This window comes from Nansenia antarctica, assembly GCF_963989245.1.
Source record: "Nansenia antarctica genome assembly, chromosome: 6".
Taxonomy (NCBI): Eukaryota; Metazoa; Chordata; class Actinopteri; order Argentiniformes; family Microstomatidae; genus Nansenia; species Nansenia antarctica.
This window is the reverse complement of record NC_137676.1, coordinates 24,079,666-24,100,776: the sequence shown is the minus strand read 5'-3', so window position 1 is coordinate 24,100,776 and position 21,111 is coordinate 24,079,666. Positions and strand designations below refer to the sequence as shown.

The 21,111-nt window shown below is 44.6% G+C and overlaps 1 protein-coding gene across 1 annotated transcript in view; it reads right to left on the bottom strand.

The window, feature by feature from the left end:
* The window catches only part of clvs2 (clavesin 2), a gene marked incomplete at both ends in the record, with an annotated part of 91,452 nt that extends 71,145 nt beyond the window's left edge, over positions 1-20,307 (bottom strand). The window contains 2 exons of the mRNA XM_080533279.1: positions 17,142-17,316; positions 19,919-20,307. Coding sequence (XP_080389405.1) covers positions 17,142-17,316; positions 19,919-20,307 — 564 coding nt within the window. The remainder of the gene's footprint in view (positions 1-17,141; positions 17,317-19,918) is intronic.
* Between the last annotated feature and the right edge of the window lie 804 nt (positions 20,308-21,111).

Below are 21,111 nucleotides of genomic sequence, written 5' to 3'. Positions count from 1 at the left end.
TACGCATTTAATCGGTCAGCAATTTCTTGCCAAATAATTTCCCTCGCCTTGTTAATTGCGGCAGTATTGCACTATTTTACATCTTATTTTTCGTCTTCATAAAGATCAATAAGTAGGAGTGCTGCCCAAAAAGTAGGACCGCTGTGGAGTGTAGTATCTTCATTTCGACAGTTCGACTCTTCAGGGCTCTTTATGTCTGCGTGCACGCGCCCATATCGAGGATTTCTAAGCCGGTGTTCTGTGAACACTGATGACACAAGGCTGATCCTCGTTCGAGGAATCACCTGAGGCTTGAATCCCAATCACGATATACTAATCAACGTACGTGGAATACCCCCCAGGTGTTGTTTGTAGCACTTGGCTTAATTGAGCCGCTATAATTGAGCCGCTATCACAGGGCGTAAATACAAAGCTCATTCACCTGCGTTCAATTTCAAGTATATTTGTTATTTAGAGACGGAAGTACGTACGACAGACGTACGCAATTTTAAACAAGCGCAGCCCGTTTTATAAATGATGCTTACGTCCATTTAGAAAAATGTGCTTACGTGCAAGTTAAAGATGACGTTCAAGTACATTTTTACAAATGAGGCCCCAGGTCTGGCTCATGTAATACTTGCCGTTTCCGGCACCCAGCCATATGTGCCACCACAAGACCGAATCTGGCCCACAGTGGTCTTGCTGACTGGGATACTGTTTATCCTTGTAAAGCTTCCTTCAGAGGAACCAAGTGCACACACACCAAGTGCACACACACACACACACACACACATACACACACCTGACACACACACACACACACACACACATACACACACCTGACACACACACATACGATGCTCAGAGATGATGCACACACACACACACACAAACATGTACACACACCTGACTCACATACACACACACACACACACACACATACACAGACACACACACACAGCATAGGTAATTATAAACTAGCTGAGATGCTCAGAGATGCACAACACGTACACACACCTCACTCACACACACACACACACACACACACACACACACACACACACACACACAGGCCCTGGGTGACAGTCTAGTGAATCATGAGATCTAGCAGCATATGACACGATCATCGCTCAATGTAATTTAACACACCAGAAGACCACAACACACACACACACACTTCGGGCTTCTCTGGGTCAAGTGGGCTCACACACACTCACTCACACACACACACACACACACACACACACACACACACACACATAATGTCCTTTAACACACCAGAGGACCACAATGCACAACACCCCAACACCCCAACTGCTATGGGTCAAGTGGGCTCACACACACTCACACTCACACACACACACACACACACACACACACACACACACACCTCTCGTGATTTGAGAGCAGCAGCATTGGGAGTATCAGGCACTATTAGCAGGATATCTTCTGGGCTTTTTATTGCTGCACAATTTATATTCATGTCATCCAAAGTTGTGTCTGTTATAAAAAAGCATTATGAATGCATACAGACAGTATCATTCACACAGCTACCAAGTGTCACCAAACTTTCTGTTGGGTTTAACTTGTATGAACGATTGTTTGAAATAAAGTGTATTATTATTATTAATGATGACCTACTAAACTTTGGACCTACTGGAATTTGCTGACATTTGGCTCAAAACGTCCAGAACAATTTCTTGATGCGCTTTGTTATTAGACATCCATCTCTCCTGGGTCTGGGTCTGGACCCTGAGCAGACAGGGCTGTAGGCTACAGAACAGAGGATCTGTATTCCTGTCAGAGCATCAGTTGATAATATATTATCCAAAGCAACTTCCACTGAGCCACTGAGGTACCACGGGTCAGACTGACTACGGGTCAGAAGAAGTCGTCTGAAGCTTGCAGGCATCACACAACCCACCGGTACTGTAAACAAAACAGACAGAGGCATTATCCACCTGTTCTGCATTTCAAATGACCCTCTTCAGAGAGAAGTGATAGAGAGAGAGACGGAGAGAGAGAGAGAGAGATAGACACAGAGAGAGAGAGAGATAGACACAGAGAGAGAGAGATAGACACAGAGAGAGAGAGATAGACAGAGAGAGTGAGAGAGAGATAGAGAAAGAGAGAGAGAGAAAGGGACAGAGAGAGAGAGAGCGAATCTTTCTTCAGTGAGAGGTCATAGATTCTTCTTCGGCGTATGGGTAGTTGTTTTCCTCTCCACTCCACCAGGCTCGAGGCCGAGGGGCTACCCTTTTACCACCCGAGACCTGGTTGAGGGGCTCACCCGGGCTATATTTCTGGACACCCCTCCAGAAGCCACGTCATCGTCTTGTCATCTAATACCGACAGACCATGCATCCCGTTGGGTGGGTGGTGCACCGGGCAATCCAGGATAACATGGTCTGAGGTTTGGTCCTCTGCGCCACACTCGCACGACGCATTTGGGGCCAAGCCCCATCTGTGCATTGATGAGCGGAAACGCCCGACGCCGGTCCGGAGACGATTGAGCCTCACCCAGGATAGCCTTGGCAGGTCCATCCCGAGGGGCTCAGGGCCGGTGACTGGGATGTGGTCGCGGAGCTTGGAGGTGTTTGCCTCCCACTCCGCGCGCCACATATAATCCGCCCATCCTGCCGCACTGATGTTAAGATCTCTGCATTGCTGCCTGAGATCCTGTGCGGTAGGCACAAATGGGTGTCTCGACTTGAGACGCCGGGAGGGCTCCGCTGTTATAGTGAGCCTATCATGGAGCAGATGGTTATTAAGCTCCATGGCCCGGCAGGCGAGACGTGCTGTGGCTCCCATGCGGCGGAGGCCTGCGGGCTGGATGCCTGCTAGGATGGGAAGGTTGTCCACGGGGGTAGGACGCAGGCATCCTGTCACAATGTGCAAGGCTTCGTCGAGACTAGGTCTCTAAAGCTAGTGAACTCTAAGCTCACAACAAGTGGAAAACCTTGTGCGAACTGCGAATCACCAAGCGAATAGAGAGCATTCAGCATCCGTGCATGTTGATGTGGCGTGGCAAACACCTTCTCGTGGTGCCCCCCGTAAGTAGCTAATGACTGCGAAAGGCAAGAAGCAAAACAAAGTTTGCCAACCAGGGCCCCTCACCCGGGCTGGTGTTCGGCAGCAGCCGGGGGAGAGGTCTGCTGACCTCGAACCCAGAATACTGCAGCTGAACACCGAAGGACTAACCCCCAGTAAGGTCATAGATGAGTGGTACACAGTTGTGACGTGCCGAGCAGCTGATTAGAGGACTCAAGCTCCACCTGCCCACTTGACTATAACAGCCTCCCGGGGCAGCAGCGCTACGCAACGCTACGCAACGCTACGCAACGCTACGCATGGGGAACTGCTCGGCTTTAGGCAATGCAAGTTTATTTGTAAAGCACATTTCAAACTGGGGCAATTCAAAGTGCTTTACATACAGCATTAAAAAAAAGACATCAAGAGGAGAATAGTAAACAGATTAAAATAAAATAAAAGTAAAATGATAGAATATATATATATATATACATAAACATTTAATAAGATAATGAATGAAGATAATAGAAATGAATAAAAAGACATGGATAGAAGTGTTAGTGTTTAATCTGTTCAAAACATGAACGTTTTTAACTTAGATTTATATATTTTTGGGGGGTTTGGGCCTGTTTCATTTCTTCAGGGAGTTTGTTCCAGGAGCATGCGGCAGAGTGACTAAAAGCTGCTGCACTGTGTTTTGTTTTCACTCTTGGAATGATTAGCTGATTAGTCTCAGCTGACCTTAGGGGCCTTGCTGGAATATAGGGTGGGAGGAGATCTGATATGTATTTTGGTCCAACACCATTTTGTGATTTGTATACAATTAGGAGTACTTTGAATTAAATTCTCTGAGAGACTGGTAGCCAGTGTAGAGATCTCAGGATTGGTGTAATGTGTTCAAAGTTCGTTGTTTTTGTTTGGACCCTAGCAGCGGCGTTTTGGATGAGCTGCAATTTATGAACAGAACCAGAACAGAACCTAACCCAATAATCAAGTCTACTCGAAACGAATGCATAGATGAGCTTTTCAAGGTCTTGTTTGGACATGAAACCTCTCATTCTTGTTATGTTTTTCAGGTGATACTAGGCTGGTTTAGTTATCGAGTTTATGTGGCTGTTGAAGTTAAGATCGGAGTCTAGAATTACACCAAGATTTCTGACCTGTTTTTTAGCTTGAAGAGAGAGAGAATCAAGTTTTGGAATGATTTTCGATGTTTTGTTAGGTGCCCCGAACACAATGATCTCCGTTTTGTCCTTGTTTAGCTGGAGGAAGTTTTTTGTCATCCAGGAGTTTATTTGTTCAATGCAATTACAGAGATTGTCGATGGGACTATAGTCGTTCGGTGAGAGGGCTATGTAGATTTGAGTGTCATCCGCATAGTTGTGGTAGGCAATGTTGTTCTTTTTTATGATGTAGGAAACATGTTAGGGTTTCAAGGCTATGTAGGGCGAAAGGGGGCTGATTGACAATCTTCGAAGAGATCATTTTGGGTCAGATAATTGCTAAGTTGATTATGGGCAACTATTTCAATAATTTTTCCTGTAGAGAAAGGTTTGATATGGGTCTGTAGCAAGGACGTGCACAGGTACAGGCTATTGTTGCCCGGGCAACAGCCCGTTTACCCTGATTGGCTGAGTCGCCCCTCTGGAAAGACTTTTCTTTTAAAAATGTTTATTGATAATTAGTACAGTTGTTAGACCAATTTAGTCTTCCTAAAGCGACGGAAAGCCCTTCCGGAAGTTCTGGAGATAATAACAAATATAAAAGAGATAATAACAAATATAAAAGAGATAATAACAAATGCCCTGTGAATAAAAAAATAAAAAACAAATCCACTTGTACTTTGAATAATGTGCAGCTTGTAACATTTGCATCACGTGGCGTAACATTGCCTTATATTAACTTTATGCTATCATGCTAACGTTACATGAACCAAGGCTAATAACAACCTTGCAGCAGCATGCTAACGTAGTTACCTTATGTCCATTTACTCCATTACATTAGTGTGGTTCTGTAGAGAAGAGATACAGGGACGTGATGGTTTAGAGCAGTGGTTCTCAACCTTTTTTGGGCCAGCGCCCCCCTGTCCATTATCCAGGTCTCTTACCGCCCCCCATCAAAAAAAGTAGGCTTATTTTCTTCCCTGAATATTAATGTTGACTAATATTCTGTGTTATATCACAGAACAACAATAACACAGCAGCGATTTCACACATGTCCGGTGCAGAACAAACAGTAGGCTACAAAACTGTATATTACAACTAACATTGTTCGTTTTTTAAGTGTACTGGTGTTGCATTTCGCCAAATTGCTGTTTTATGATGCTAATATTTATTCATTTTTGATTGGACTTTGGGGGGGGGGGGTGGTGTCACAATATGGCGGCAAACGCTAGGGGGCTATTATTTAAATATTTTATTTAGTATTCTATGGTATTATTTTCATAAACTGACCACTTAGTTCGAATTTCTCATATCAAAACATAACAACGTTCCAAAGTTCAGAGCTCTGCGCTCTGGGAGCGCTCAGAGATGGGTGCTCTGACTGAAAACACGGTTTTGCCCGAGCAAACTGACCGTTCGTGCATTTACGAACGTACCCGTAATAACACTGCTGACAGCTGATCAATCGCAAGCAGACAGAGTAGTGGTTTCCTATAGCAACAAAAGACGCTGACAGCTGTTCGGAGTGCTTATGTGTTCGTTTCCAGGACATCAGAGGAGCAACATATCACAAAAAAGCGATCGTATATTTTAGTTTGTAAACGTTAAGACGAACACATCGCAATGCTAACCTCAGAATGGCACTAGGGATAACATCCACAACAACACTTAACAGTAATACATTTATGTAATATACTGTAATGAACCTGCGAGGGGAGGGGACATTCGTAGCTGATTTCTCTAGGTTCGATTATTGGTAAGCGACAGAGAGCTTTCCGGACTGGTTACAATACGATCGCTTTTTTGAGATAGGTTGTTCCTGCTGTGATGTTCTGGTATGGTGGTATGGTATAAGGCAGGGGTGCCCACACTTTTTTTAACCAAGATCTACTTTTCAAGTAGCCAGTCTGCCAAGATCTACCAGTCTAGTTTAAACATCGCAAACGTACACGCACGTACTACAAACACACACACACACACACACAGTTCCCAGCCTGCATAGTACAATACACTTTCTCTCTCTCTGTCACACAGCCACACAGGAGAAGACCATCACAAACCCTCCCTCTTTGCTATTCTCACTCACACACACACACACACACAGACACAGACACAGACACACACACACATACACACACACACACACACACACACACACACACACACACACACACATTTGCCAGTCTGCATAGGGAGCCATAGCACAAACCCTCCCTCACTCTCTCCCCCCCCCCCCCTCTCTCTCTCTCTCTCTCTCTTACACACACACACACCTCCATTTCTCTCACTCACACACTGACAGCCAGTCTGCAGTACCATAGCCAACTACTGATCCAACAAACAGAAAAGTAAACCAGATACAAAACAGGTAATTCCCTAGTTTGAAAGGAGGAAATAAATGCATTTCTCTACCTTAGTGGGAGACCTGGCACTGGGAGGAGGCAGCTAGTTTCTAGTAGTCAGGGCTGTAGGAGCTGGTTGCAAGGTGTCATCAGCCACTGTGGATCTGTCATCGAAAAGGCAATCTGCAGCCTCGAGAAACGCTTTTTCACAATTTCGCCGTCTTTGTTTTCTTCTTGTGTTTAACAAGAACGTGACTGACGCGATAAGAAGCTATCGTTGCAGCCGTACGTTTTCGCTCTTTTGCCACATTTCCCTTCTTCTAACAGCCATCGTAGATCTGCAGATCAGACAGACGCACTTCCAATATCACATTGTGTAAAAAAGTCCTCCTCCCATTCTGGATGGAAGCTGTACATTATTGGTTTCTTACTTGGTCCAGCTTCCCCACTCATTTGTATACCCTTTCTTTAGTATTATATAGTAAATAGTAGAAATTGGAAGGCTAACTAGTTAATTAGTCTCGCCGGTATTTATAGTAAGGGAAACATGTGAAAATCTGCGAAGTAAATCGTTACCAAACATGTTCTTCACCAATGTGTTTCTAAAGGTGTGTAATAACATGTACTAAAAGGTTGAAATTCAACTCCTCACCTCATAAAAAACTGCTCAAAGTTGGGGTACCGATAACCGATTTTCGAAAATTCGAAAATGCTTAAATTGGACTTGAGTAACTTTTGAGGGGTCAAACTAGGCATTTTTCATGATTCTGAGTTGATTGCAAGCATTTATTTGTCACCAAGACCACTTCCTGGTAGAGAAACTTCCACGCCCTTTTTGCCATTTACATATACATTTATTTAAATTAGCTGCATAATACTCAGAGCAAATACTGATCCACCATAGGTCAAATGCTTCAGGAGTCAATGTTTGAGTTTTCTTCAACAACATCATGAATACCATTCTTGCATGTAATGCCTTTACAAACTCCACATGCTGAGATGCACTTGACAACATTTTTCTTGCAGCTGCATCGCCGGTTGCTGCAATCTCCGTTACAATTGCAGCTTGTGAACTGGAGTAGCTCGTCAGGAGCCATGGGGTCTAAGGTTGGAACTGGCTCGTAACCATGAACACCTAATGTCCATCCATAGTCACTGGGGTCCAGAGACATGCTCTGTAGAAGGATCCAGTCCCGGGTCTGTAGGTAGGCACGGAGAGAATGCTGTGCAGCTGCACCCTCTGTTGGAGGTAGAGTTTCTGGTTTGATCAGCCCAGCCGCTGCCTTTCGCGAGAACATGTTGTATCGAATTGCACCCAGAGTAGTACCTGGCCCATGGTGAATGTACTGTAAGATCCTAGTACCAGCCTGAATCACTGCATCCTTGGTAGCGTGTATGTCAAGGAAGATGTCCATATGTTCGTCGATGTCCCCTGCACAAAACCTGTAAAAGAATGCACTTCAAGGTTTGTTTCAGATATTTCAATATACAAATATTTCATTATGATATAATATTATTATTATTACCTGTCAAACAGAGTTGTTTTCCCATGGCCAGCGATAGCAGAAACCGTATCACACCCAGTGAAGGCGTGACAAAAGAGCAGGTAGCGTCTCTTTCTATCTCAGAGAGCTTCTCGGATCCTCTTGACATCATAAGAGCCCTTCGATGTGGTTAAGAAGAGTGGGTGGTTGGTGCTTGAGCTATGGTGCACCAGCATTGCCAGCACGTCTGCGTCTTCTGCCCGCAACTGAAAATAGAAGAAGATATGCAATGCATGTTATGTACATACATCTACTGATGCCTCTGGACACATCTTCAGTGATGTTCCTGGAATCATCGGGCGTTTCGGGTCTTTCAACATCATACACCCTCCTCCCGGTGACCCAGCTGGGGCTGATCAGACCCCAGTTTGTGTCCAGATGGCTAACTAGCTACCATGACTCCATGGCTCTCCTCTTTTGAGCCACAGCCATCTAGAGGCTCTCTCTGCTGCATTGGTGGTACTGCGGATGGCTCTCCTCTTTCTCTCTCCATCGATGCCCAAACTGCTGAAGGCTCTGGCCAAGGAACGGGCTGCAAATCCTCTGCAACCAACCTCTACTGGGAAACACCTCGCTCTCCAACCAGCCTGCTGGCAGTCACTGACCAATACCGCGTACTTGGAGAGCTTCCTCTCAAAGGCTTCTTCCAAGCGGTCTTCCCACGGGACTGTCAGTTCCAGCAGCACTGCTTGCCTGGTGGACTCAGACAAGAAAACAATGTCTGGTCGCAGGGTGGTGACTACAATGTGGCTGGGGAACTTCAGCTGATGTTCAAGGTCAACCAACAGCTGCCAGTCTCTTGCAGAGGTCAAGATGCCTGCAGATGTTTTCCTGGCAGGGGTTGGCTGCTCCCCAGCTCTGACAAAAGCGATGGTTCAACTATGTGAAAATATATAAAAATAGTCAAAACTCTTCTTTTAAAGTAGTCATAGCTAATGCAAGTAAAATACCTACACAAATGTTACTGACCTCAACAGAGCCATCTGTAGCAGCAGCCAATGCCTCTCTCACAATCAAAGTGTCAGCATCATTGTCACTCTGCTCCACGGTGATGTGAATTTTTCTGAATGTTGAAGAGAGGAGGTGAATGAGCTCACTCTTGTTATGAGTGTTGTCCAAGAACTTCGCTCTTGGTGTCCAGTGTATCATATCCGGTCGAATCTGGAGGTCACAGCAGACTTCTGACTTCTTGGTACGTCGGATGTGGTCATGATCTTTTGGCGATCTGTTATAGCCATCAAAGACCACAATGATCCTTTGAGAGTTACGGCCATGACACTGCACGTAGCTTAGGTAACTGTTGCCAATCTCCTGCCAAGTCTGACCTTGTTCCCACGTCACCATGTAGAGAAGCCATCCGCCATCAACCACCAAAGTGGAGCAGGGTTGGTTAGTGAGTTCAAGTGGATCAGTTAACTCCTTCAGGCTAGTCTTGGAAAAGCCTGCCTTGTTCGCCTTGTTCATTTTCTGATCTTTGTTACTGAAAAGGGACAATGGGACGGGAGTCAGCTCATACTCCAAGCTTGTCTCAACTGTCATATCCCGTTGGGCAAAAATGATCAGTTGGTTGAACAACTTGAGTGAGTCAAGGTGAATCTTCTTCTCGTTGATCTTGGGAATCTTTCTGAGTGATGACAGGGCTTGTACCTTTGACTTCACCTCCATGGTCGATGTCACTGACTGTCCATCCAGCTTAATCCGCATCTCTCTCCCTACTTCAGCTGCTCTCTCAGCATTGACTGGGTCATCTCCTGTGCTTGTGAATCCTGTAGAGAAAGATACAAGCATCTCCTTGTCTCGATCATGGTTGAATGGGTTGTTCTCCTCAAACCATTGGAGGGCAAGTTCAACTGCTTCCGCATCTCGTTTCATCTGTGTTTTGGCAAGGTCTCTGTGGGGTGGAGCATGTTCCTTGACATCTTCCTCCATGCACTGGTTGACATTGGAGAAGTGACTGAGGGTGAGCACCCAGCACTTGTGGCCAGAATCACTGTTTCTCATCCTCCCTCTGCTCAGTCCACCTTCTGATTTGGCTGCCTTCATTAATGTCTGCTCAATACAGATGTCACACCAGGTGCCAGACCAATCATGGCTGGAGTAACGGACAACATGGTTTCCATGGGCAGTGAAACGTTCTATGGTCTCTTTGTAAGCAGGCAACGTTTCAAGTTCCTTCATAAGTTGACAGTACAGCCGTGCACCTTTGGCATATTGATAATGGCCCGCAGCTGCAAAGATGTCCAGCATCCTGGTAGCAATGCAGGACAGGTGCCCCTTGTGGTCTGCAAGCCGCTGACTTCGGATGAAGGTCTTGATCACATCTACCATGTGGTGGTACTGCACCCAGAGTGTAGGCGTTCTTCCTCCTTCAGCGAGTCTTTTGAAGTTTTCTTCAAACCTTTGTTCAAACAGTGCCACTACTGGATCTGTGTGTCGGGCTCCCATCTTACCATCAGCCACCTTCTCCATTAAGGTCCTCATTTCACCAAGCTTCTCCTCAGTGAAGGCATGTTTCATGATGTGCTGATAGATGGCTGCATCAATGAGGAGGTGGGCACGGATTGCCTTGTCAAAACACCCCCCATCCAGGATGTGGCTGGCTGTCATACTCCCTGGATAAATCAGCTGGATCAGCTCTAGTAGTCCAGAATCCTCCATGATGTTACCCATGGATCCAAGGTAGGACTTCAGCAGGTGAAATCCGCCCAACCTCGGAATGACTGGTAGATTGCCATGCTTTATGATGTCCACAGCCTTCAGCCAGATTGGAAGATCGAACGTTACTATAGTGACCCTGTCTGCAGAGAGCTGCATGCACTCTTTGAGAGTGGTGAAGATGGTGTTGTGGTCATTAGGGTCACCTTCGATGACTGGGAGGAAATCGATCTGCGTGCTCTGCTTAACATTATCTGCATGGATACTCTTCATCCAGCCATTCCAGTTGGAGTGTGGGAAGTCAGGATCCTGGGCTTTGATCACCCACCCTGCTGCCCAGAGTGTATCACCCGGTGTGAGGAGTGGCTGGTTGTGTGTCACAGAGGAGGAGAGCTCAGCGATGGGAAGAAACATGATGGAGGTGATTCCTATCTGTTTCCTGTTGGTAAATGGAAGAATCTTCACTTCAGCTCCCTTCAGGATCTTAGCTTTGTCAAGTGCATTTAACTTCACCCTGTGGACAGCTGCTGTCGTCTGCGGATCTGGCAAAGGTGGTGCCGGAGTGGTGACTTTGATCCAACCCATTGAATGAAAGGGGGTGTTTCCGTGAATAGAGATAATATTTAAATCTATATTGTCCCCAACAAACTGAGTGACTGTATTACTTGCTTCACCAACCTCCATGGAGACCACCTGATTGTCACTTTCACTGGCTGTCAGAACTGATAGAGCCTCAAGTGCGGCATCAACTGCAACCTCATCATCGATCTGGTCATCAGTTTCTTCCACAATGGTATCAAGAGTGCCAGATGTATCTGGGATGCCATCTCCGTTCCTGTCATTAAGGAAGCAGTATTTGTAGTTTTGTGTCTCTGAGTAAGACTCAGTGTATCCCAGCCGGTGTAACTTGTTGATCATCCATTTTGACCCAAATCTATGATCAAGTTGTATTGCAAGCCCCATCTGGTATGGCAATACTCCTGATCGAGGCCGACAGGCCTTGATAAAATTCTGCCCCCAAACAGCTACTCTTTCATCGGTCTTCACTAGCTCTCTCAAAAACATCTGGAGGCTCTCCGGAACAAGTGCCAGCTGACTCTGGATATCAGCCATACTGTGTGCAGTGGGGTATGACTTTGGATCTAGATCAATCATGGCGATGTCGTTGCATATTAACTTAAGTGATGTCTTTATGATCTGAGTCTTCTCATCTCCTTGCTCAAGATTAACATGATGCTCTCGCAGAATGTTGTTGGTGTCATCTTTGAGGCAGAGCACATCTGCCCTTCTCTCTTGTGATGTGAAATACAATGTGTCATGGTATTTCTCTTGGAGTTTCATCTTTAGCCATTTCTTTGAATAAGAGAGGCTCTTATCTGGTGACTGATCAAACTCCTGCAGCTTTTCGTGGACTTGGTCAAGCGTCATCACCCCATGCTCGAGTTCTGTGTCTAGCCATTCGCAGAATTCAATAAAAACAGCCTCTCGCTCATCATAAATTTTCTTCTGTCCTCTCTTTCTTTGTCCTTTATCTTCAGTCTTGGAGTAATGGTCTCCCCTCTCAAAAAGAAGTTTGCAGCGCAAATGGTACAAGGTTTCTTCTGCTACCAAGTCATTTATCCCTTCCAGACGTCCAAGGACTTCAGTGCCCCAGTCATCCCCACGACTCTGTGCTGTCTTCAGCAAGCTTGCTTTCAGTCTATCTGCAGTCAAATTATCAGGCACTCTATATCTCTTTCTAGCATCTGCTGGATTATGTTTGTAGAGATGAGCGGGTTGGTTGCAAAGAATGCAAACATTCTTGTACAGAAGATGAACGGACTGTCTATTTGTAGAACTGCATGCAGTTGATGCACTGAACTCAGGGCTAGTGCGTCTTCGCTTCACTTTTGCTAGCTCTTTCTCTGCCGTTGCTGCTTCAGCTGACCTCTTGGTGACCTCGACAAACTTATTGTAAAAACAATTTTTACACTTTTTGTGGTACCTAAGTCTTTCCTTATTTTCGTCCTCCTTCATACGCTCCAAAATCGTAGCATTCCCAACCGCTTCTGCCTGTTTCAATAAAGTAGAGTAGCCTTTAGGAGTTCCTTCTATAAGCCTCTCAGCTGACGTCTGCGGGCCTTCACAGATGAAGCACTTGAGTAGAGGTGGAGTAACATCTTCATCCATAGTACTGCAAGAATGAAAATATATATTTAATATTTAGTAGTTAGTAAATATTTTTGTGACATTTAAGTCAAAATCTGTCATGTGGAGGAGGAATAGCTTTCAAATATAATGTATTGAGGAGGAAAATAAGAGATCTGCTTTACAGTAAAGAAAACAGCAAAAAAAATCTCTGAGGCAGTAGGCTACACCACGTCAACCTATAGGTAGGTAATGGAGCAGACAGCTAGCATTTAACAAAATAAATAAATCAGATGTACTTTTTGGAGTGTAATACACACGTGGGAGTCTGACAACTAACGTCACGTAACTTACTGTTAGCCAGCTAACAAGTAATGTTAAGCTGGTGATGACAACTTTTAGTGGGAGTTACCATTAACGTTAGCTAATCATGTTGCTTACTGTGGGTGCGTGGCGTCAGTCCGACCTCTCTTTGTTCCGACCTCTCTTTGTTCCGACCACTAACCACTAAAACCCTAACCTTAACCCTAATCCTAACCTTAACCCTAACCATAACCATAACCCAGTCCAACCACTTAATGTCCCTAGCCCTAACCCGAAACCCTAACCCCAACCTTAAGGCTAATGGTCGGACTAATGGGAGGTCGGACTAACGCCTGGTCCCCCTTACTGTCCTTAACTCTGCAAGCAAAGTTATAACTTTTATGTTGAGTATGCAAATTAACAGTGTAGTGAAGTGAAACATTTCAAGTTGTAAGAAAAAGATGTTGATATTACTTACGTATCTGAAGTTAAAAGCAATATATTGTGTCCGTCCATGATCCACAGAGTAAGAGGTTGCTGCTGCTGGTGCTGTCTAATGTTGTCTAATGTTACCTGTTACCTCCAAACTTCCTCACTTTGAATGCCAACCACCAATGGGGGTGGGGGGGGTTTGGGGGTTGCACCAGGAAGTGCTCTTGGTGACAAATAAATGCTTGCAATCAACTCAGAATCATGAAAAATGCCTAGTTTGACCCCTCAAAAGTTACTCAAGTCCAATTTAAGCATTTTCGAATTTTCGAAAATCGGTTATCGGTACCCCAACTTTGAGCCGTTTTTTATGAGGTTTCCCACAGGTGTTGAATTTCAACCTTTTAGGACATGTTATTACACACCTTTAGAAACACATTGGTGAAGAAATTTCTTGGTAACGATTTACTTCGCAGATTGGTCAAATATCTGGTAAAATGCCCTTACTATTAAAACATGTAACGTTAGATATATATCGTTATACAGGGAGCGATGTATTTCTACGGAAAGGCTGATAGATTGTAGAATCTTCTTGTCGGTAAAACGATGGAATCAATCTATTGAGGATTGTGATCTTAAATGCGTTGTCATCTCATGGTGCACAGCAATGACAGCATACACGATTTGACAAGGAAATAGAATGTTCAACACGGGTTGGAATCTCTGTACTTGATTTATTAAGACAGTCAGCGAATGGTTCATTCAACACAGTACCACAGCATCGGCATTCAACGACATCATTATACAGACAGGCTGATAGATACGAGTGCAGCGCTGTCTGGGGCTCCAATCTCCGCGTTTATAGATCGATATAAATAGATCAACATAATGCAGCACTATCATGCACAGATCAGCCTTAAAACATGTAACGTTAGATATATAACGGAGCGATGTATTTCTACGGAAAAGGCTGACTGACGCGGGCATTTGAATGGAATTCCGGGGTAGAAATATTCTCTGCCCCCGCTGTCAACTGGACAAGCGGTGCTGCGAGCAGCAGCGGCCCGGTGAACTCCCGGTTCATCGAGTTTACGGTTAAAAGCATAACTTCTCGGGGTGTCAGCGCGGTGGTTAAGGGCTCAAAATGAATGTAGACAGATGGTGAAGTTAGCAAAGTTTGTACCACCTCCACAGCCGGTGTTATTCGCGGACAAAGACGGTGCATAATAGCGATTTTTGTGTTGTGCTTGTTGTAAATAAAAGTTATATGATTCATTGAAATGACATTAAACTAAGATAATACGATGGTCAGCATAATTTTTCGAATCTTTATTAATAAGCTATTACAGAAACTGTAGTGACATTTTCCAAGAGTGAATGTGGTATTTAAAGATGGGTCTTCGTCGTCATCGTTGGCATCGCGAATCCTATGGCCGGAAAGGGCAGAACCTATGGGCGGATACTAATTTGCATTGTATTCCATTCCGATGTAGGTGCCATAATACCTACATCGGAATGGAATACAATGCAAATTACATCGGATTTACATGGGATATCGAAAAGCAATGCAAATGAGTACACCGACACTAGAATGGAATACACTCATGACCGAATGGAATACGCTGCGCTCAAATGTAATACACATGCAGAATGGAATACACTCGTGACCAAATACAATACACATGCTCGAATGGAATACGCTGCGCTCAAATGTAATACACATTGCTTTTATTTTGGCACAAACATTCCGTATTTTTGCATTGTATTTGGTGTTACACGTGTATTCCATTCCGATGTGTGTATTGCATTCCGATGTTTGTATTGTATTTAAATACGGCATGATACACCCTCCATATATAACATGCTGAAATTGTTCTGTATACAAGTAGGCCATTTTTCTTTTTTTACATAAATGACTAGATATAACCTTCTTATAATATTTTGTGGTATTCATTGATATGATACAGTGAATGAAGTATATACAATTTCCAATTATTTGAATTTGCAAAATCTATTTAGAATTTCCACTACATGATGTATTGTATTCAATAGCAATATCAACTCTCAATCACCAGTTCAAAGAGTTTATATCTGCAATGATGTATTGACTTGCACTGACAGTGCAAGTTTTTGTAATATCATTCATCTTTAAAATGTAAAACAATTTACATTTTTTAAATTCATTTGTGATTTCGTGTTGGGTTTCTATGTGGGGTAGGGGTGGATTTGCAGGTTCTAGCATGGGGGGGTGGTGCCCTTTTTCCATTTTAGAGCAATAGCCCCTCCAAATGTCTGTGCACGTCCCTGGTCTGTAGGTTTTTAGTACAAATGTGTCTAGGCCGTTCTGTTTTAGTAAAAGCTTAATAACTGCAGTTTTCAGGATTTCAGGGGAAATTCCTGATGAAAGGGAGATGTTGATTATTTGTATTAGTTCACCTGCCACGCAGCTAAATATGTTTTTTAAAAAGCTTGTTGGCAAGACATCAAGGGCACAGGTAGATGGTTTAAGACGTGACATGATTTTATCTAGGGTCTTGTAATCGATGGTGTTAAATTGTGACATGGTTGTTATTTCGGCCCTATTTGGGGTGTTAATGGAGACATGTTTTTCATGGCTGACACAGAAGAGCTAACGCCTTGTCTAATGGTTTCTAATTTATTGTTAAAAAAGGATGCAAGCTCATTGCACTTACTAAATTCCTGAGCAATGGGTGTTGGGGGATTTGTTAGTCTGTCAACAGTTTTGAAAAGGATGTGGCCGTTATTGATATTATTGTTTATGATCTTCGAGAGAAATGATTGTCTGGCGTTTCTTATTTCTAAGTTTGCGCTTTGAGTTGCATTTCATGTACGAAAGGCACTATATAAATAAAGCTTTACTTACTTACTTACTTACTAAGTTTATAGTTTTTAAGATTCTCATTATAGATATCACAATGGACTTGAAGGTTTGTTTTTCTCCATCTCCACTCTCCTTTACGACATTCTCTGTTTGGGGTCTTTACGGATGAAGCAGAGCTTTTTGCTTCCCAGAGATGTATTTGGATCTAATGGGTGCGATGGACCTAATGGGTGCGATATTGTCAATGGTTTTTATGATTTTTAAGGTGTAATCATGTAGGTCATTTACTGAGGTTGAAATAGACGTTTTGGAGGGGGCTCGGGAAAAGGCCTCTATGAACAGTGCACTGGTGTTTTCATTGATAGTCGTTTGGCCTAGCTATCTCTGTACCAAACTGCACCAAACACTTGCGATAGCACAGTCTGATAGCACAGTCTGATAACACAGTCTGATAGCACAGTCTGATAGTACAGTCTGATAGCACAGTCTGGAAACACCAAGGTCTCTCCTCTCTCTCTACATACAGTATATACATATGTATACATATCGATTGTTGGGAGTAAACTGAGGTACGCGTGCGCGCGCGTGTGTATGTGTGTGTGTGCGTGTGCGTGTGTTTGTGTGTGTGTGTGTGTGTGTGTGTGTGTGCGTGCGTTTGTCTGTGAACAGATGAGAGCTGTTGTTGGTCACCTGTAAGCCGTCTATGGAGGAGAGCAGCTGTGTTTACCTGTAGGCCCTCGATGGCCAGACGCAGCATGCTGGGCGTCAGCTTAGACGCCTGTTTGAAAGTGAAGTTGCTCCAGTCGATGATCAACACGAAGCCGTTCACCTGCAGCTCTGCGTCCTCGATCATGGACTCCAACGACAGCAGGATGGCCCGCAGGATGTCCACGAACGTATACCTACATGTGAGACAGGTAAATGTATATACCTACAGGTGAGACAGGCACCTACATGTGAGACAGGTAAACGTACACTTACAGGTGAGACAGGTAAACGTACACCTACATGTGAGACGGGTAAACGTACACCTACAGGTGAGACAGGTTAACGTACACCTACAGGTGAGACAGGTAAACGTACACCTACAGGTGAGACAGGTAAACGTACATCTACAGGTGAGACAGGTAAACGTATACCTGCATGTGAGACAGGGAAACGTATATACCTACAGGTGAGACAGGTAAACATATACCTACATGTGAGATAGGTAAACGTACACCTACAGGTGAGACAGGTAAACGTATATACCTACAGGTGAGACAGGCACCTACATGTGAGACAGGTCGTACACTTACAGGTGAGACAGGTAAACGTACACCTACAGGTGAGACAGGTAAACGTACACCTACAGGTGAGACAGGTACCTACAGGTGAGACAGGTAAACATACATCTACAGGTGAGACAGGTAAACGTACACCTACATGTGAGACAGGTAAACGTACACCTACAGGTGAGACAGGTAAACGTACACCTACAGGTGAGACAGGTAAATGTACACCTACAGGTGAGACAGGTAAATGTATACCTACAGGTGAGACAGGTAAATGTATACCTACATGTGAGACAGGTAAACGTACACCTACATGTGAGACAGGTAAACGTATACCTACATGTGAGACAGGTAAACGTATATACCTACATGTGAGACAGGTAAACGTATATACCTACATGTGAGACAGGTAAACGTACACCTACAGGTGAGACAGGTAAACGTATACCTACAGGTGAGACAGGTAAATGTACACCTACATGTGAGACAGGTAAATGTACACCTACAGGTGAGACAGGTACCAGGATACTAGTATACCTACATGTGAGACAGGTAGCAGGATAAGTCTTAGTATAGGCCCACAGACAAACGTAACCTACAGGTGAGTTAAGGGGATGACTGATACAACAGTTAGTTCCGACCAAGTAATTTGATTGGACAAGAGGCATTCCATGAGTGCTGATACACAGTATAACAGCACTGGGACTTTTAACTATATGTATCACTCCGCCGCACAGATGTTCTACTAAATGACCGTTAATTAGACTACATTGTTTGTGTTCAGGTTACTAGGCAACAGTCCATTTGAAGTTCAACAGCACTCCCTCTCGTGTGATATTGCTTAAGTATACCTTTGGTGAGGCAGAGTTAAGAGGTTAAACCTCAGTATATAGATATATTGTATATACGTACATATATGTATTGCACTACCCTCGCTCCACATGATTACACTCTGGGGGTTGTTTCTGCAGACAGATCTGGGGGGTGGTATTACCTGGCTATACCCGCGTCTGACCGCCTGTTTTGACGTAAGATAAGTTACGTTGTGTAAGAATTACGTGACTGTTGTGTGAGGCAGAGTTAAGGGGAAGAAGTATCTATTTCAGTATATATACATATAGTATATCGATATATAGGATATACAGTGGGGGAAATAAGTATTCAACACATCAACACCTTTTTAATTCAACATATTTCCATTGCAGCTATTCACATGAGATTTAGACCAGACATTGGTATTAATAGAACTACACAGCTAAAGAAATTGTAACACTCCAATTTATAAAAAATAAAAAAAAAAGTTATGTGCAATAAAGGGGAATATGTATTGAACAATACCAAGAGTGGTGAAGACTCTGGGTGGAGTCTTAGTACAGTCAGATAGAGGTGGAGGGACAGCGGATTCAGACTCAGTGCTAAAGCTTCATTGTTATTGTTTGTCATGTGTGTGTTATTATTATTGTTTGTCATGTGTGTGTTATTGTTATTGTTTGTCATGTGTGTGTTATTGCCGAGATGGCTGTGACACCGTACTTCACATATCTCTCCTCTTTTATATTGATTGCCTGCTATGTGCTTCTGATATTTGCCATGTGCTGATTGATATCCTGTTATTGCTTAAGACCAATCCTATTATTGGTTAGAGTTAGGGTGAGGGGAGGCTGGTGGCGGTAGAAATCGGAGGATGGGTTCATTGTAATGTATGGAACGGAATCAAGAATGGTATCAAACATACCCATTCCATGCATTACACTGAGCCCGTCCTCCGACTTCTACCGCCACCAGCCTCCCCTGGGTTAGGGTTTCTCAAAGAGGAGTCTGACAGTGTATGAGAGTGACGTCACTGAGTGAGATAGTGACCATACAGTCAAACACAAACCAACCCTGTACATTAAAGTACGCTGTGGCGCTCATGGCTGTATCTGTTTCAGCAGAGGTCTGAAGCTTCTGGATGTGTCGTCTCCAGCCCTGCATTGACTGTCTGTGAGATATGAAGCGGTGTCTGACAGCGTTATCTCTGGGGTTAAGAGTTAAACTCTTGGGCCATATATCAACACGGGATAGTCGTGGCCGTGAGGCGACAACATCACAACGAGAAGAGTTGTATAGTGAGAGTTGTGTAGTGAGAGTTGTGTAGAAGTGTAGTGAGAGTTGTGTCGTTGTTATTAAAAGTGTCAGGTAACGTGACGGTGGTGCTGAACGGACAGCTCTGACACCTGACGGACCGTACCTGCTCTGGTCCCAGTTGGCGGCGAACAGGACCAGAATTTTCCTCCCGTATCGGTCCAAGTTGGATAACACCCCGGGAAACCCGTCTTTCAGAGCCTGCTTGATACCCGGGTCTGTGGGTTTGAGGTTTTTGAACATATCCAGGTTCTGCTGGCGGTACTCAAAGTACTGGGCCAAGAGGCGGAAAGCCTCGAAATGGTTAAATTTCCGCGCTCGGAGGAACCGGAGGATGAACGGGTCGTCTGTCCTGAGGAAGCCGATGTCTGGACGGGTGATGATCATGTCCCGGACCTCCTGGATGTCCGTGTGTAACGTGTCCGGGTTCTCTTTCAGCTCCACCTTGGCTTTCTCCAGGGTCTCCGGGGACAAGCCCGCCTGTAAGTGAGTCATCGTCCCGGTTTCGACGTGGACTCGGCCGGTACTGGATGGAAGGTAAGGTAGAACCGTAGCCTAGTCTATTATAGGCCTAGAGAGATGGGGAGGGGGGGGGGGGCTGATCAACAATGAATGCGTCACTTATAGAGGCGTTTAACAGCAGGGGATTTCTCATTTAGAAGAAAAAGAAAAAACCTGACCTGACTGACTGACTGAGAGCAGGCCTGGTTCACGGTGCAACATATGCGACCACTGTTACTGTTCACTCCCCGTCCAGCGCCATGTACAATCCCACCTGTACCGTATCCGACGTTTGACTTCAAGTTTTCTTTTCACGCGTCGACGTGTATACCGCTGTCGGTGCAGGTCTCACTGTTGTCGCCTCCTTGCATCCAACAATAGACCTCCATACACATCCATACATCCAGTCCCCTCAGTAGCCGCCAACCTGGTAGTGTTGATAGCCTAATAGACCCACGGAGGCGAGACTTGGCCGTGGTCCTCGTCCTCCATCCCCAGCCAAAACACCCGAACAACCCACAACCCCACGACCGTTCAGAACCAAAAAGACGCTCAGGCAATGCGGCAACCTGCAGCACCTCCTCCTGTCACAACTCTGCTTACCGGCCGCATGTTTGGATCTCTATGCTTCTTTGATGCTTGTCACCTATTATTATATGGCGAGAAAAGAATCGGGAGCGATATATTCCCGTCGGGAGGCTATTTAGCTATTCCCGTCGTCCTATCTCCTCTCTCACTCCATCCTTCTATCGCGGTAGTGTGTCTCCTCCATCCTGTGTGTTAATCTACCGGTCCAAA